This window comes from Schistocerca cancellata, chromosome 8 (genome assembly GCF_023864275.1).
Source record: "Schistocerca cancellata isolate TAMUIC-IGC-003103 chromosome 8, iqSchCanc2.1, whole genome shotgun sequence".
Taxonomy (NCBI): Eukaryota; Metazoa; Arthropoda; class Insecta; order Orthoptera; family Acrididae; genus Schistocerca; species Schistocerca cancellata.
In genome coordinates this window covers 464,556,136-464,573,981 of record NC_064633.1, presented here as the reverse complement: position 1 = coordinate 464,573,981, position 17,846 = coordinate 464,556,136, and the positions used below count along the sequence as shown (strand labels likewise).

The window sequence follows — 17,846 nt, the reverse complement described above, 5'->3', positions numbered from 1 at the left end:
CACACTGTACAGATGATCAGAGACTGTTGGCATGCAGACATACAGAGACATCCCTTTAACCAGTAAAGAATTAACGCAATTCACCATTTCACCCGATTCACCACATCACCCTGACTTACCCTACCTTCCGCTGCCAGTGCTGCCACCTATCGTCTGTGAGTGGTTATTGCGCGTTGACATCGAATACAGGCAGTGATGACAGTAATGTGATTGGACCGTGTATTCCTTACCATAGTAACAACACCAAACACGAACCACACTAATGCACTCTGGTGGCCTTTCTACACTTCACAGAGGTTTTGCATATCCGCTGATGGTGTACACAGAGTCACACTCACATCTGACCACGTCTTCTGGGTGCTTCACTTTTTGTAAGGTAGTGTAAAATAGTCTCCGGCCGTACGTGGGGTCTGGACCCCTCCACCATCCTCCACACCTACAAATCCCTCATCCGTCCTATCCTTTGTTATGCCCATCCGGCTTGGATCTCCGCCCCCCCCCCCTACCTTTTACAAATCCCTCCAAATCCTTGAACGTCATGCTCTCTGCCTCGCCTATCGCATCCGTCTCCCCTCCCCCACGCGGATCCTGTACGATCTCATCCCCTTCCCCCACCTCCTCCTTTTCCTTGGAAGGATACGGATCCTGTACACCTCCCGTAAACTCGATCCTCCTCACCCGCTCGTCTCCCCAATCCTCTCCCACCCCCGCCCGCTGCCGCGCCTGTATTCCCACGTCCCGCCCGGTCTCCATCTCTCCACCCTCCTTACCCTCTCCCAAGGTGGCTTCCGCCAGCTCCCTCTTCCTGATGATGTCCTCCTCCCCTCCATCTACCCCTCCTATCAACTTTGATCCTCTCCCCCCCCCCCAACATCCTGTGTCCTTTCCATTAGGCACCCTCCCTCCCTTCTCTTTCCTTTTTCCCCATCCCCTCCCTCCTTCCCTCTTCCCCCGGGGCTTCCTCTCCCCCTTCCTCCCTCCCCCTATCTCCCCTGCCCATGGCATCTGCTCTCCCCTCTCCTTCTCCCACCCCCCCCCTCCTCCTCTCTTGGCAGGTCCCCGGACTCGTACATGGATAGTGAACATTCGCGCGCCGGAGATCAACGCCTTGTGTTCTGTGTGTGCCGTCGTTTTGTGCTTCATTGATTCGGTGTTATTCGTTTTGTGCCCCTACGTTCACGTGTGACAATTTTCGTCTCTGTCTGTGTCGATGTATCTGAACAATTTTTATCCTGCACTCTCCGCCCGCGAACGGCACCTTGTATTTTAAACAGTGTTTGTCTCCGTCTATATGTCCACCATGTTTTTTCTTTCAATGTCTTCATTTGTATATTTGTGTTCTCTGCGGCTAAAGAGCGGCGTCGTATGCTGCTGCATGGCCTGCCTGTAATACAGGTTTCAAAATAACAATAAAGAAAAAAAATGTAAAATAGTCAGTGTCCGCTGAGCTGACCAGCAGTGGCTCGTGAGCTGTAGGTCTAGAGTGTGCTACCCTTTTAATTTGCCTGTGTTTTTCCCGGAGAGCTGTGAGTGAGAGGTGGGCGGCGCGTGTTGCAGATGGACGCGGTGTACCCCGAACCGCTGTCGCGCCTGCAGCACCGGCGGGCGGTGCGCAAGCCCGTGCACCGCGGACCCGGCGCCTGCTCGCTGCGCTACCGCACCCAGCCCGTCACCTTCGCAGAGATCAAGGTGCGTGTCTACGCGTGTAAGTGCCTCAGCTGCTCTGCTAACCGGTCCGTCTGCACGGCCTTCCCATAAACCACCCCTATTCTCTTGATGACTACCTATTCTTTGTCAACTAATCACCCCTCTCCTCCCCCACCAGGATTTGTACAGCGCACGGTCTACAACTAACAAGGTCTTCATCTAAATCTACAACACTACTGTGCAATTCACACTCAAGTGATTGGCAGAGGGTTCACAGAACCTCTTTCGGACTGTTTATCCGCTAGCAAGTGGCAAAAAATGAACCTTTCTGTGCGAGTCTGATAATAGTACTACTGTGATTACTGTCTGTCTGGATGGAGTCAGAGAAGATTTTGACGTTCAGAGAAAATAGTTGGTGATTGAAATTTCTCGAAAAGCCTTTGATTTAATAATTGTCACATCACTTCGCTTACTATATCCCTGACACTGTCTCCCTTGTTTCGCAATAGCACAAAACGAGCGCCTCCTCTTTGACCTTTTTCGATGACTTCCGTAAATCCTGTCTGATAAGGATTCCATATCGGAGAGCGGTATTCCAAAAGAGGACGGGAAAACCTAGTGTTAATACTCTCTTTATCAGATTTGTTCCATCTTCTAAATGTTCTGCCAATAAAACGCAGTTTTTGACTCACTTTCTCTACAGCATTTTCCATGTGATGGTCCCATTTTAAGTTGTTTCGTAGCTGCATTCCCAAGATATTTAATTTATTCGACTTCCTTTAAATATAATTTATCGTGTAACCGGAATTTAGCGAATTTTTTAGTTTTCATGCGGAGTATCTCACACCTTACGTTTACGTTTTAGATACGTTATACTGTAATTTAGACCACAGTTTGACAACAATGAGAACCATAATGATGTATCAGAAGATTCTCCATGCTATGAAAACCGGCGGCTGCGGCGAGCGTTTCTAGGCGCTTCAGTCCGCAACCACGCGGCTGCTACGGTCGCAGGTTCGAATCCTGCCTCGGGCATGGATGTGTGTGATATCCTTAGGTTAGTTATGTTTAGTAGTTCTAGGTTTAGGGGACTGATGTCCTCAGGTTTTAAGTCCCATAGTGCTTAAAGCCATTTGAACAATTTTTTTCCATGCTATGAAATACTCCACGAGCAGCCGTTGCTTGATCTTGCGACCACCCCTTCCCCCAATTAATGCATCAGTTCCATTACAACCGCTTTGAAACGTATTTCATTGAACAGTAACTGTAATACTGTATTCCTTACGATACGCTGCTTATGCTTCTGCAATTAATAACAAGGTGCTGAGCTTTATTTGAGACCTTCGACCACCTGGAAATGTACATCTGGTGGTAGTGGAAACTAACTTAGTCACGTGGCAACGTACGGTCATCTTACAGTTCGAGGTACTGGACATTGTTGCTTCGCAGTGCAACAAGGGAAAGTGGTCGCGTATGTCATCTTAGTATGCAGGCACGATGGCTTGTTCCGAATATCATCAGACCTGTTGGATTTCAGTCGTACAACAGGGCGAAGTTTAGCAGCAGCAGCTCACTGTTTGTACACAGATTGTGAACATTGTTTAGTTTAGTGGTATTCTAACGTGCTTCTGAGTAGAAGTGAACACTGAACAGTAGGTGTTTATTTATGTGTGTTTTGTAGTGATATTTATTTTGTTGTAAGAGTTCGCTTATTTTTCTGTCGTTTGGATAGAGTGAGTTATTTCTGCAGTGTAGTTTTTCGCCGCTGGAAGAGCTAGTGTCACTTTCTTTACTTAATGTCTGTAGGCTCTGCGGCCTGCTTCTTCTTTCTCATTTAGTCCTTCACTGATTGCTAGTAAATTTCCTCCTGATAATCGTTTACACAGCAGGAATTGAATAGAGATTGCCCCTCTTGTGTGCTGACACGAGAAGAATTGGCCTTTGTCCGGAAACAGCTAGAAGCTGCGTTGGGCACAGTCGACAAGCCTGAGGTTCATGCCCCAAGTTGCAACCATGCTGGCGCACCAGTGACGAAAGCTGCGGCAACCTCTGGTTCCGCTAGAATCCCCTGGCAATCCCGGTGTTACTGCTTATTGCGTTGTGCACCGTCTGAACAGCCCTTCTGCAATAGAGGGTGAGTGCCTCACTGTAGTCGATTCGCGTATCTCTGAGTGAAAGTGGGAATTGGCCATATGGTTGGCTCCTTACGCCTTAACAACATGAATGAGGTGCTGCACAGTATTGATAACATATCTAAGCTAGCACAGGATACCTCGTCTTCTGGGTCAAAAGCCAGTTTTCCTGATAAGTCCGGACAATCAAGAGACTGGATTTGTTGGTCATTGAGAACTCCGAAGTTGGGCGAGTAATGGAGCCTCTGAGGGAAACAGCCGGCAGGTGGGGAAAGAAAGCCAGTGTGCACTCGGTATATTTGCCGGGAGATTTCGTCTGAGATGTGCAGAAGGTTCCGTCGGCAGCTGTTGAACGTAGTGGGTGCAACAAAGTGCGGACAGTGGCTCTGTCAGCATGAATGACGCCTGCTGCTTGGGTTCTGAGGCCATCCTCGGCCGATTTGGTGGAACATCGCACGCTGGGTGCAGGCTCAGCTCGCTATTTGTAGCATTGTATGTAGAGTCGATCGCGGTTTGGAGCCAAGTGGTAGGTCTGAACCAGAGACAGACAATTCTGCGACGACATTGGATGAAAATCTCTCGATCTCCGCTATAGGGTAGAGAATTGTTGGGTCCCTCTGAGTACGCCAGGCGTGCACTAAACGCAGGAAGCGACTGTTAGGGTAGCGGAGTATACATGTGGCGTGCACATGGGGGCTTTCTAGGTTAGAGGAATCCCCCCCTTTGGGTCAGTGATGAATTGCTTGGAAATCCGAATCTTCAGAGAACGTTCGTCCTTGCAGATCGGAAACACACTGCTCTGCAAATCTTATGTACGAGATAGATAAATTAACATAACGTATTAACTAATAGGTGGAAATGAATTAAAATACGGGTGTTCGTTGCCAGAGATCTCCCAGTCGCGCACAGAAAGTTGGACGTCACGCGGCATAAGATCAGTGTGACTATAGCGTCAAATTGGATTGGAAGCAGTTGAGGAACGGGAAACGAGAGTGTGTGTCCATCACCGAGTAGTTATGCTGCACTGTTGTGATGTTCTTCGCAACAACATGGTCAGGACACAACATTTGAATAATTTCACGCGAGGGAGAATCATCAGGAAACTGGAAGAAGGACGAACGGTGACGTAGGTAGCCCAGGAGGTTGGTATTGCTCACAGAATTGTTGCACCTGCATGGAGAGCGTTCCGAACCACAGGCAATGCTGCCGAAAGGAGTCGAAGTCGTTGACCATGGTCTACTGCAGCAGCAAATGACAGCTGCATTTTGCAGCAGGCAAGAATGGATCCATATCGAAGTAAGGGGCGTACTGACCTCCAAATCTTCGAACACGGTACGCTCCGCCATATGCGTCTTTTCAGAGGGTGCATCTAGCCCTGAATTCATTTTTGCGGATGGCACTGAGTGACCGCATTGAACAGTGCAAGTGGAGGAGCTCTCGGATCGAGAGGATATTCGACGAATGGACTGACCTATCCGTTCCTCAGACGTAAATCACATCGACCACGTGTGGAACGAGTTGGGAAGACATACTGCAGCACGTCCACGTGCACCAACGACCATCCAATAGTTGTCGACCGCTCTTTGTAGGAATGGAACGCCCTACCACAAGAACTCCTTAGGGCCTACCAGTTTTATGGCCAGCATAGTAGGAAACTGCAGAGCATGCATTGCTGTGCAAGGTGATCACACGCACTATTAAGAACCTCGTCCCGCCTTTTTTAATGTCCATGGGACCATCAAAAAATGCGGTAACTTCAGTGTAATTATTGTCCTTGAACAAAAGTCTCATTTTTGTTCGTCTCAATGCATATTTCTGTCTGTTACCTTCTGCAGTATATTGTAGCAGTTATTTCTGCATGTGGTCCAAGTTTCATTGAGCTACGTTTCTTGGCAATGACACATCATGCGAAAGTTACTTTCGTCCTGAAGTTTTGAGTACCAGTGTAGAAAAGATCCGTATGTTATTGATAAACGACTGGATCATCCATGGTAACGTCCTAGAATTACTATCGCTTATTAAAGGTAATAATGCCAAGACAGTATTGGGAACAGGAAGCCAACAGTAATCAAATCCTAAATTCAAACTGGAATATACACTCCTGGAAATTGAAATAAGAACACCGTGAATTCATTGTCCCAGGAAGGGGAAACTTTACTGACACATTCCTGGGGTCAGATACATCACATGATCACACTGACAGAACCACAGGCACATAGACACAGGCAACAGAGCATGCACAATGTCGGCACTAGTACAGTGTATATCCACCTTTCGCAGCAATGCAGGCTGCTATTCTCCCATGGAGACGATCGTAGAGATGCTGGATGTAGTCCTGTGGAACGGCTTGCCATGCCATTTCCACCTGGCGCCTCAGTTGGACCAGCGTTCGTGCTGGACGTGCAGACCGCGTGAGACGACGCTTCATCCAGTCCCAAACATGCTCAATGGGGGACAGATCCGGAGATCTTGCTGGCCAGGGTAGTTGACTTACACCTTCTAGAGCACGTTGGGTGGCACGGGATACATGCGGACGTGCATTGTCCTGTTGGAACAGCAAGTTCCCTTGCCGGTATAGGAATGGTAGAACGATGGGTTCGATGACGGTTTGGATGTACCGTGCACTATTCAGTGTCCCCTAGACGATCACCAGTGGTGTACGGCCAGTGTAGGAGATCGCTCCCCACACCATGATGCCGGGTGTTGGCCCTGTGTGCCTCGGTCGTATGCAGTCCTGATTGTGGCGCTCACCTGCACGGCGCCAAACACGCATACGACCATCATTGGCACCAAGGCAGAAGCGACTCTCATCGCTGAAGACGACACGTCTCCATTCGTCCCTCCATTCACGCCTGTCGCGACACCACTGGAGGCGGGCTGCACGATGTTGGGGCGTGAGCGGAAGACGGCCTGACGGTGTGCGGGACCGTAGCCCAACTTCATGGAGACGGTTGCGAATGGTCCTCGCCGATATCCCAGGAGCAACAGTGTCCCAAATTTGCTGGGAAGTGGTGGTGCGGTCCCCTACGGCACTGCGTAGGATCCTACGGTCTTGGCGTGCATCCGTGCGTCGCTGCGGTCCGGTCCCAGGTCGACGGGCACGTGCACCTTCCGCCGACCACTGGCGACAACATCGATGTACTGTGGAGACCTCACGCCCCACATGTTGAGCAATTCGGCGGTACGTCCACCCGGCCTCCCGCATGCCCACTATACGCCCTCGCTCAAAGTCCTTCAACTGCACATACGGTTCACGTCCACGCTGTCGCGGCATGCTACCAGTGTTAAAGACTGCAATGGAGCTCCGTATGCCACGGCAAACTGGCTGACACTGACGGCGGCGGTGCACAAATGCTGCGCAGCTAGCGCCATTCGACGGCCAACACCGCGGTTCCTGGTGTGTCCGCTGTGCCGTGCATGTGATCATTGCTTGTACAGCCCTCTCGCAGTGTCCGGAGCAAGTATGGTGGGTCTGACACACCGGTGTCAATGTGTTCTTTTTTCCATTTCCAGGAGTGTATTTCGCAAGTATACGTGAGACGTCAATGAGGCGGCGTACTTATCGGAATAAAGAATTCGGTAATGTCTAGTGAGATTATGATAGATTTCAAATGTGCAATAGTCCGAGTAAAAAATAAGCACCAAAGGTGAGGCAAACATCGCAATCCGATGCTTTTCATAGTACACTTGCACCAGGAGCCGTAGCGGCAGAGCCTTCAGAGACAGTTTGGATAATATGACCATGTTTCCTGGTCATGATGTTTTAATTAGAGGAGGGGGGATTTCAACTTGCCATGTATAGAATGGGAGAGGCGCGTAACTGATCTAAACTGATGCTTTAGATTCCTCCACAAAATAAATTTCGGAATGTAGTCGTTAATTCATATCGTGATTTATAAAGCAATAAAGTATATACAGTATCAGTAAAGCGAGTAAACTTCAGGAGGTCAATGTAAACTGAGTAGGTTGAATCACTGAATCACTCGCTACGCACCAGTAATTATACATTCACTTCCAAGGTTTGATCACAAAGGAAAACATCAATCGGAACAAGTAATCTGATCGTCAAAATTTCATATACACAAACCGACAATCACTTATTTGTGGTAGATCAATCAGCTTACTCCTCCTCTCTGAAACTTCGTAATGTTCTATTATTTTTTATGGTAATTGTGCATACGGGTTGCATGAAACTGCAGGGACCGTCGTAATGCAGTGACGAACTGCTACGTAAGAGTGAACGAAAACTTTTACAAACTTTCGAACTAAACATTTTACTTCGGACTATGTTATTATTTGCAGGCTCTTCCGTCTAAGCAAACCATACACACCCTTGTTTCTGCCGTAAAATGACAGTATCTAATACAGTCAGGTGAAGAGAATAAAATAATTGTTGGAGAATATTTTTTGGTTGAATATAATTTCAGTCTTCATTTAAGAATCCATAAAGAAGCATAAACTTCACTTTAAGTTGACTGTGTTTTACCAGTTCCATCAGATTAGTAATTCTTTTCTAATGGCACCCAATAGTACATATAAATCTCCAGAAATTCAGTATATCTTTCCATTACAAAGCTTCACACCATCATTATTACAATTTAATCACTAAGTACTCATATTACATTTAATTCGAAAGAATATTTATCCTTTCAGAGAATTCATTACGCTGATGAGCGTCTTCCTCTTCATTCTCTCTTGTGACTGTTGGAGGAGCAATGCACTTTCTTCTGTCCGTTGCGCCCGCTCACTGGTTATAATCGCTTCTACACATCACTTGCGCGCGTAATTCCCTACATTTCAACACGAGGACGTACAATTCGCAAACATTCATAAAATTTGTAAAATAACCGTATATGATATAGTAAAACTTATGCTACCAAATTTCTCATCAGCATAAATGGAGGCCTGCACGTTGACAGAGGCATAACTTTTGCAACTGATGTATTCATCGCCATGTAAGTCTGGTTTTCTAATTTCTGTTTGGATGAACTCCAAAGCCCTTGCAACAGTTGGCAATCGAAATATTTTTTGCCAGTCTAGCTTAGCCGTATTAATTTCCTGGATTTCAGGCAGCAATCGGATCAGGTCGTGAGTTTTTAAACCTATCTGATCCGTAACATCGTTCGCTGTTTTACATATTGTCCCTTCAGCTTCAAAATCCTCGGCCGCACCCGCCTGGAAGTCAGGATCGCCCACATGACGAAGAAGTATCTCCATCCGTTTACAGGAGGTCAGAACTCCTCCAAGTGTTTCATAACGTATTAGCATAAATTCCGCATTTAAAAAGGCTACAGTTTCAGTTTCAAAGAACACTTTCATATGTCTGCAAACTGTTGATTCATTCGGTGCCGCCGCGCTGGTAGCCGCCCGGTCCAAGGCGTCTTGTCACGGTCCACGCGGCTCCCCCCGTCGGAGGTTCGAGTCCTCCCTCGGGCATGGGTGTGTGTGTCGTCCTTAGCTTAAGTTAGTTTAAGTTAGATTAAATAGTGTGTAAGCTTATGGACCGATGACCGCAGCAATTTGGTCCCATAAGACCGTACCACAAATTTCCAAAATTTCCATTCGGTGCCTCATTAGTCGTAGAATCGCGCGAAGTCGCCTGACAGTTGCTGCATAACTTTCTCCATTCTGATAAAACGTTCACGATTTGTACAAGTGACTGCTCCATGGTTATACACCGAATGTGAGAAATTCTGAGTCAACAACCGGAATGTTCCTGCAAATAGAAACGAATCTAAACAATGTAACCATCCGACAAATAAGAGCTTACCAGCCATTTCAAAACCGACGCTCTTTTTGAACCACCCTTTACAATGTTCATTCACATACAACTTAGATACATATTAAAATCGTGGAAGACGTAGCTTCATCACGTTTTTATTTACTTTACTCGGTATCTTAGATCTCCTAGTAACTAACAGACATGAACTTTTCGAATCAGTTAACGTCGAGGAGGGAATCAGTGATCACAGGACTGTGACAGTATTAATGACTACAGGTATTAAAAGGAATGTTAGACAATGTAGGAAACTATTTATAGTTGGCAAGATGAAAAGGAGACAAATTACAGAATATACAAGTAGTCTTCATCAAATATTCAGCTCTGAGGATAAAGATGTGGAGCATGAATAGGCAAAACGCAAAAGCGTTGTACAATGCGACTGACACAAGTATGTGCCGAGCTAGGTCGTGTGGGATGGAGAAGACACATTCTGATTCAATAACCATGTTAGAAAAGATCTCTCTAGAACTTCACCTCCAACTTAGGAGAAGTAAAAGCTTAGTAGACAAACAGAAGCTATATGAAGTCGAATTTAGTGTGAAGACAGTGGTGCGAGAAGCAATCAGTGATTTCAGAATTATATTTTGTCAAACGATCTGAGTAAAAATCCTAAGAAGCTTTGATTTTACATAAAGACAGTAAGCAGGTCAAAAGCAAGTATTCAATCGCTCAGTGGCCATACTGGCACTGAAATGGAAGACGACAGAGAGAAAGCCGAAATAATACATTCGGTCTTCCAAAATTGTTTTATTGTGAAATATGATATTAGGGTTCATCCTTTCAATAATTGCACAAATGCCGAAATGGCAGACATTGAGATAAGAGATCCTGAACGACGGAAATTTCGTGAGTCCCAAGGGTGTGTTATAAAGCTGCTACTATGTACAATTTATACTCGCGGTCGACGTTACTATCTATAAGACGGTTACAACGCCAAAAGACTGAAGTGAAATGTGGGAAGGCCTGCAGTGGATCAATGATTGTTACAGGGTATGGCAGTTGTCTACGAACGTGGATCCGTGTAACGTAGTACGCATAAATAGGAGAAGAGGACAATTGCTGTTCCATTAGACTGCTGGCGGCCAATCTCCGGAAAAAGCAGCTACCGTAAAATACCTGGTAGAAGAGCCCGTGCAGAATACCGTGGCCGTAGGCTCACATAATTTTTTTTTTTAATGTTAAGTGGAGTCCCTCCACGCCCACGCTTGCATGGTGATCTCCTTTACTTTAGTTGGTATCTAAGAAGAATTCCGCTGAAAATGCGGCGATTTACTTTCGTTTGGCTGTTTACTCATTTGTAACTTTCAGAGAAGAGTCATAAGTGACGAATTTTGAGTAAAAACTACACATTACTCTTGTTGTCACTCTAAAAATCTGCTTCTTTTGCCAAAACACAGCTGAGTTTACGCTGTGTCACCTCACTAACGTACTGTGCACATGCAATTGCGACAGTAATCTGATCAGTGGTTTCTTAAGTTTAAGCGAGGAACTGAGGAAAAGTAAGGTCCGTATCTTATAAAAAAGCACAATCTCGATACAAAATAAGCGTATAATGTCTTCACTCATGCTGTTACAAAACCCACAGCATTTCTCGTTTCACCAGCTGTCGATGGCCCTAAAAACTATATTCTTTCACTGGAAAAGTCTTTAGTTAGTGGAATAATAAGGAGGCTAACGATTTTTTTCGTAATAACCACATGGCATAATATTCTCCTCCCTGCATGCTATCATTTTCCAAAATCTCATTTCGATATCTCAAACCGCTTATGAAATATGAGAATTGTTATGGATATTTCACTCTGGCTTTATCGCTGGCGCGCCGCAGTCGGTAATGAGTATGTTATATCAGATACATTTTCTCGAGATTGGTGACGAATAGAGACCTCCATCCAAGTCTAAACAAAAATTCGTTACGTTAGCTGAATTTCATACGCAGAAATATATTATGTACATTTACCAAACACAAAATCATAGTGACTCCTACTTTTCAGCGCACGCTTCTTCGTATTTCGCGCGATGTGTTACTTCCATTTAAATATCACAATAACTACGACCATTGACGAAATGATGGGCACAGCGTCATCAACCTGACAAATATAGCTATAACTACAGCAAAAATGACTTTTTTTACGAACTAGTTTCTGTAAAATCGTTTCAGAAAGAATGAAGGGCGAGTGCCTCGATTCTGTCATTGCCGACCGGCCGAAAAGTGGCAAAACACTGTCAGCCTCTCCTCCCGAACAAACGAATGAACTCGCCCGGCGCTTTGGACGAAAATTGGTCACTGCGCATCGGCTTGCGCGGGGTCTAACCATCCGGAGCGACCATATAAACCAAATAATAGGAAAAGCAGATGCCGGATTGAGATTCATCGAGAGAATACAAAGAGAATGTACTTCATTCACTAAAGAAGTGGCTTACAAAACGTTTGTTCGATCCATTCTTTAATATCCTTCGTAAGTCTGGAGCTCTTATCAAGTAGGATTGACAGGAGAGATACAATGAACAGCGCCACGTTTTGCCACGTGATAGTTTAGTCGGCAGGAGAGCATTTGTGACTCGATTCGTTATTTCCTCTCATAAAGGTCACAATTCGTGCTAACTGACGGCAAGTCGCCGAGTAAAACGGAACTTATATCTGGCGTTCCCCGAAGGAGTGTTATAGGCCCTCCTATGTTCTTAATCTATATAAATTATTTAGGAGACAATCTGAGCAACCATCTTAAGTTCTTTGCAGGTGATACTATCATTTACCGTCTTGCAAAGTCATCAGAAGATCAAGACCAACTGCAGAATGATTCAGAAAAGATATCTGTATGGCCCGAAAAACGGCAGTTAGCCCTAAATAATGAACAGTTTGAGGTCATTCACATGTGGTGGGTACTGGCAGAAGTGAAGCTGTGAGGACAGGGCGTGAGTCGTGCTTGGGTAGCTCAGTTTGTAGAGCACTTGCCCGCGAAAAGCAAAGGTCCCGAGTTCGAGTCTCGGTCCGCACACAGTTTTAATCTGCCAGAAAGTTGCATATCAGCGCACACTCCGCTGTAGAGTGAAAATCTCATTCAGGAATAGACTCATCCATTTATTAACACCTTACTAACCTTAACTCATTGTAGAAAACAGACGTTTCTGATATGAATTTTAAAGTAAATAACTGACCTTATACCTTCAACGTGATGCTTGAGCCTGCTTACCTGTTCACATGCGGTTTATTCGTTGCGAAATCATTTAATTTCTTCGATGTTTCAATTTTAGTCATCTTCGAGAAAGCCAGTTCACACAAACATGTAGTTCAAAATAAAAGCACATTAACTGCCATATCGGAGATAACCAGGTATTCACTGCTTATTGAAAACAAAAATGTATCAAAGGAGCCTCAAAAAATTTTGATTTTTGTCTGCTTTCAAATCTTCCAATTCCTTTTGTAGACGTAAACCTAAATTATTCGGAAGATGTTTATAATCCACGGATGGATCACGAACTCAGTCAAAATCTTCAATACTCCCTTCAAAACATTTTTTGATATTCTGCTGCAAGAGTACTAAATGTTAAGTCCATCAACACACATTATAGTCAGTAAGGGGCCATGCAGTTGGGAACATTTAACACGATCCATTTTCAGTTGTCTGTATCCACAAGTTTAACTTATTAATAAATCCTTGAACATTATCCATAGTAATTATAATATTTTCGTTTCTATCTCGCAGTTTTCTGCTTAGTACACGTAAGTGTACGAAAATGTGAGAAATGTGTGCCATCTTAGGTACCCATTCATCATCCGTAAATAAATACGCATGCTCAGGCCCATTAACAGTCAAAAATGCAAGTACCTGATCTGTAAGTTCAAACGTTTGCGTTAACACTTTACCTCAAGATAACCATCGTACTTCTGTACGTAGCAGAAGGGTAATGGCTGTGGTCGCATTTCCTGACACGGGCAGGTATTCAGTTCACTCTTCCGGGTAATAATTGGTGTGATGTTTCGTAACCAAGAATGTTGTTTACTAACAACTAACAAGGGGACCGCGCCTCTTTGTTATCACCGATTTCGTCCAGATTTATAGTATGAGCAGGACTTGGTCAGAAATAAATATGGAAGACGTGGGAGCTCCAGATGGACAAGCGTTTAGAACAGATAGCGTTTCTGGCGCTAGTCAGGCGGGGCATGAATCATTTACAGAGATCCGCTCTACTAAAACTGCTTTTCGGTAATTTTGCTACATTACACACATGATGTAGAAAATTGTACGATTACCTGTAGTATTAGTAGCATTCGTAGGGAAGAAACATAAATGAATTTATTACATGAACATACCGCCATTTGACAGTTTTCAAGTGACTGAAAATGGCAATGAAGGCCGAAAACTGGGTCGTATTTAAATGAACTACAATACCGTCAAATGGCGGCGTTTTCATTTAAAAATTATTGTGCGACTGTTGCTCAGCAACATCAAAAACTATAAAAGAATGTGTAAAGGAGTAACCTGCAGGTGACAACTCTTTTTTCTTTTCTTTTTTTTTCGCATCGAATGGAACTTCGTTCAGTGTCGGTCCAGTTTATATATCCTCGCAAAATATAAATTAAATTTTAAAAGTAATAAAAATTAGTTGATGGCGTATCTTCTGCGATTTTATGTAACGAAAGCAATTACTTTTGGTACAAGTACAGTCTACATGCATAAATATATACGTTATTTTGTACTCAGTAGAACGTTCTTTATCATGATCAAAGGCAAGAGTTTCCTGTTATTATTAATAAATGCGAGATTTGCTTATGACTAACAGAAATATGTTTTATATAAGTTCGACGAAATATTGAAGCCATGTTTGATATATTTTTGTTTTTCGTTTTTTTGTGTCGCCTTTTTGTTGAGAAAATTACGTTATCTAACGCGATGTGCTAAATCTGTATTTTTTTTCTACGTCACCCTGTTTCACGTTACAAATCAACGATTTTCGAATAAAATCAGAATTAAACACTGACAATTTCAATTTTCCTATAAATAAGGTTTATTTTTAAGAAACAGTCAGGAGGATGACTATGTAGAACGACAACGTTCCATAGGTTACCTGGGCCTTTACATGCTCACTCAGCTTCCAGATGATTCACTGCTTCCGGTTTTTACGGGAATCTAGTAAGACACTGATCGCTTACGTGAAGAAGCGATGGCTGTGAGGTAACGCCCTATATGTATGCAACACACCTAACGTACAGGTAACGCGGGTGTGACTTGAACTGAACAAAGCTACACTCCTGGAAATGGAAAAAAGAACACATTGACACCGGTGTGTCAGACCCACCATACTTGCTCCGGACACTGCGAGAGGGCTGTACAAGCAATGATCACACGCACGGCACAGCGGACACACCAGGAACCGCGGTGTTGGCCGTCGAATGGCGCTAGCTGCGCAGCATTTGTGCACCGCCGCCGTCAGTGTCAGCCAGTTTGCCGTGGCATACGGAGCTCCATCGCAGTCTTTAACACTGGTAGCATGCCGCGACAGCGTGGACGTGAACCGTATGTGCAGTTGACGGACTTTGAGCGAGGGCGTATAGTGGGCATGCGGGAGGCCGGGTGGACGTACCGCCGAATTGCTCAACACGTGGGGCGTGAGGTCTCCACAGTACATCGATGTTGTCGCCAGTGGTCGTCTCCATGAAGCTGGGCTACGGTCCCGCACAGCGTTAGGCCGTCTTCCGCTCACGCCTCCAGTGGTGTCGCGACAGGCGTGAATGGAGGGACGAATGGAGACGTGTCGTCTTCAGCGATGAGAGTCGCTTTTGCCTTGGTGCCAATGATGGTCGTATGCGTGTTTGGTGCCGTGCAGGTGAGCGCCACAATCAGGACTGCATACGACCGAGGCACACAGGGCCAACACCCGGCATCATGGTGTGGGGAGCGATCTCCTACACTGGCCGTACACCACTGGTGATCGTCGAGGGGACACTGAATAGTGCACGGTACATCCAAACCGTCATCGAACCCATCGTTCTACCATTCCTAGACCGGCAAGGGAACTTGCTGTTCCAACAGGACAATGCACGTCCGCATGTATCCCGTGTCACCCAACGTGCTCTAGAAGGTGTAAGTCAACTACCCTGGCCAGCAAGATCTCCGGATCTGTCCCCCATTGAGCATGTTTGGGACTGGATGAAGCGTCGTCTCACGCGGTCTGCACGTCCAGCACGAACGCTGGTCCAACTGAGGCGCCAGGTGGAAATGGCGTGGCAAGCCGTTCCACAGGACTACATCCAGCATCTCTACGATCGTCTCCATGGGAGAATAGCAGCCTGCATTGCTGCGAAAGGTGGATATACACTGTACTAGTGCCGACATTGTGCATGCTCTGTTGCCTGTGTCTATGTGCCTGTGGTTCTGTCAGTGTGATCATGTGATGTATCTGACCCCAGGAATGTGTCAATAAAGTTTCCCCTTCCTGGGACAATGAATTCACGGTGTTCTTATTTCAATTTCCAGAAGTGTATTAGGAAAACTGCTGTACTCAGCGAATACTGAATAACGGTCCGCCCCCGGTAGCTGAGTGGTCAGCGCGACAGACTGTCAATCCAAAGCGCCCGGGTTCGATTTCCGGCTGGGTCGGAGATTTTCTCCGCTCAGGGACTGGGTGTTGTGTTGTCCTAATCATCATCATTTCATCCCCATCGACGCGCAAGTCGCCGAAGTGGCGTCAAATCGAAAGACTTGCACCAGGCGAACGGTCTACCCGACGGGAGGCCCTCGTCACACGACATTTCATTTACTGAATAGCGAATACTGAATAGTCTACGGTAATTTTACAACTCTAGCGGTTTATGATATCTTAGTTTCCATGGAACGTTTGGCACAGTGGAAAAATTATAGACCAGTAATCTGAGAGCCATGGGATTGACTCTTCGTGGAAACACTTTATAATGTTTACATATTTTTAAGTTACGTAGACTACAAATAAACCGAAATAATTCTCAATATATTGTATTTATTAATATCTTCATAAAAGACATGAAAGGAAAGAGTAACGAAAATTCGGGATTGCAAATAAATTTCCAAAAAGGGATTGTATATACAGCGTTTACGAGGACTCTGCAAATAACTTTCTACGGAGGGATTGTGATTAAGGTGACAGGACTTCGTATTCCGCTGGCTTCAGTTTCACTTTTGAGCAGCACTCGGTAGGCCACACATCATGCGTAAATCATCAACTGTAAAATAATAAAAGTATATAATTTTATTTACGAACTGTTCGTGTAAGCCTTACAATCTCTTCAAATTCAGATTTTCCTTTGCCTTTCCTTTTTATGCCTTTTTATGAAAATATAAAGAAATACAATATATTTAGTATTTCGGTTGATTTGCAGTGGAAACAAAGTAAAAATAGAAAATAAAATAAACAAAAAGCATTCCGCTTAGGGACTCGATCCCCCACCATCCTCACGTTACCGTTCTGTACTCTTCCCACCGTGACAACCACTACCTGGAAATTATGCTAACACAAATGGCTCATGCCTGTCCAGACCCACGCCAAAAATTTTATTTTCTCTAAATGCTTAGCCATATTGAGCTCCCACTTCTCTCACTTTCATTTCTGACCAAGCCCTCAAAACACCATAAATTTGGTCGAAATCTGTCGTGTACTCGTAAATGGTAATGTGGAACAGCATCGAAGGCTTTCTGGAGATCAATAAACACAGCCTCGACTTTGGCACTCGTTTTTACAGCTCTTTTGAGTCTCGTGAACGAAAAAAGCGAGTTCATTCTTGCACAATCTCAGATGATTCTCAAAGAGGAGTTGTCTGCTCTTCAGACACGACCAACTCACAACTAATTTTCTATAATTCTGCAAAAAATCGATGTAAATCGTATCTGGGGGTCGTACTGTGAATCTCTCCAGCTCTTCTTAAAATCTGGTACATGTGACATACTCCAGTCGCATGGCTGCCACGTTGCTCTACATATCTACTATAAACTAACTCCGGCCTAAACCATTAAAGAAAAGTGCAGTTTCTTGCCTCAATGACAAACTGCCTGTGTTATTATGTGCTGAGAGACGTTACAAAAACTCTTTGAGGTTAATGAAAACAAATGCCGAGGGACGCTGGAACCGTTTGTTTATGATGCGAATACGGTCGCCTGTGCTCTGCGCCTCAGACGTAGTAACGGGAGAGGTGGCTCAGCTATAAGGTACTGGACTCGCATTTGGTTCAAATCCCAGACCGACCATTCACATTCAGCTTATCCACGGTTTAATGCTGGGATGGTTCGTCTGAAAAGGACAATGTCGATTTCCTT

At 45.0% G+C, this 17,846-nt stretch overlaps 1 protein-coding gene across 1 annotated transcript in view; it reads left to right on the top strand.

Moving 5' to 3' along the window:
- The window catches only part of LOC126094555 (uncharacterized), a 317,871-nt gene that overhangs the window by 233,407 nt on the left and 66,618 nt on the right, over window positions 1-17,846 (top strand). Inside the window, exon 2 of the mRNA XM_049908989.1 lies at window positions 1,558-1,689. Coding sequence (XP_049764946.1) covers window positions 1,558-1,689 — 132 coding nt within the window. The remainder of the gene's footprint in view (window positions 1-1,557; window positions 1,690-17,846) is intronic.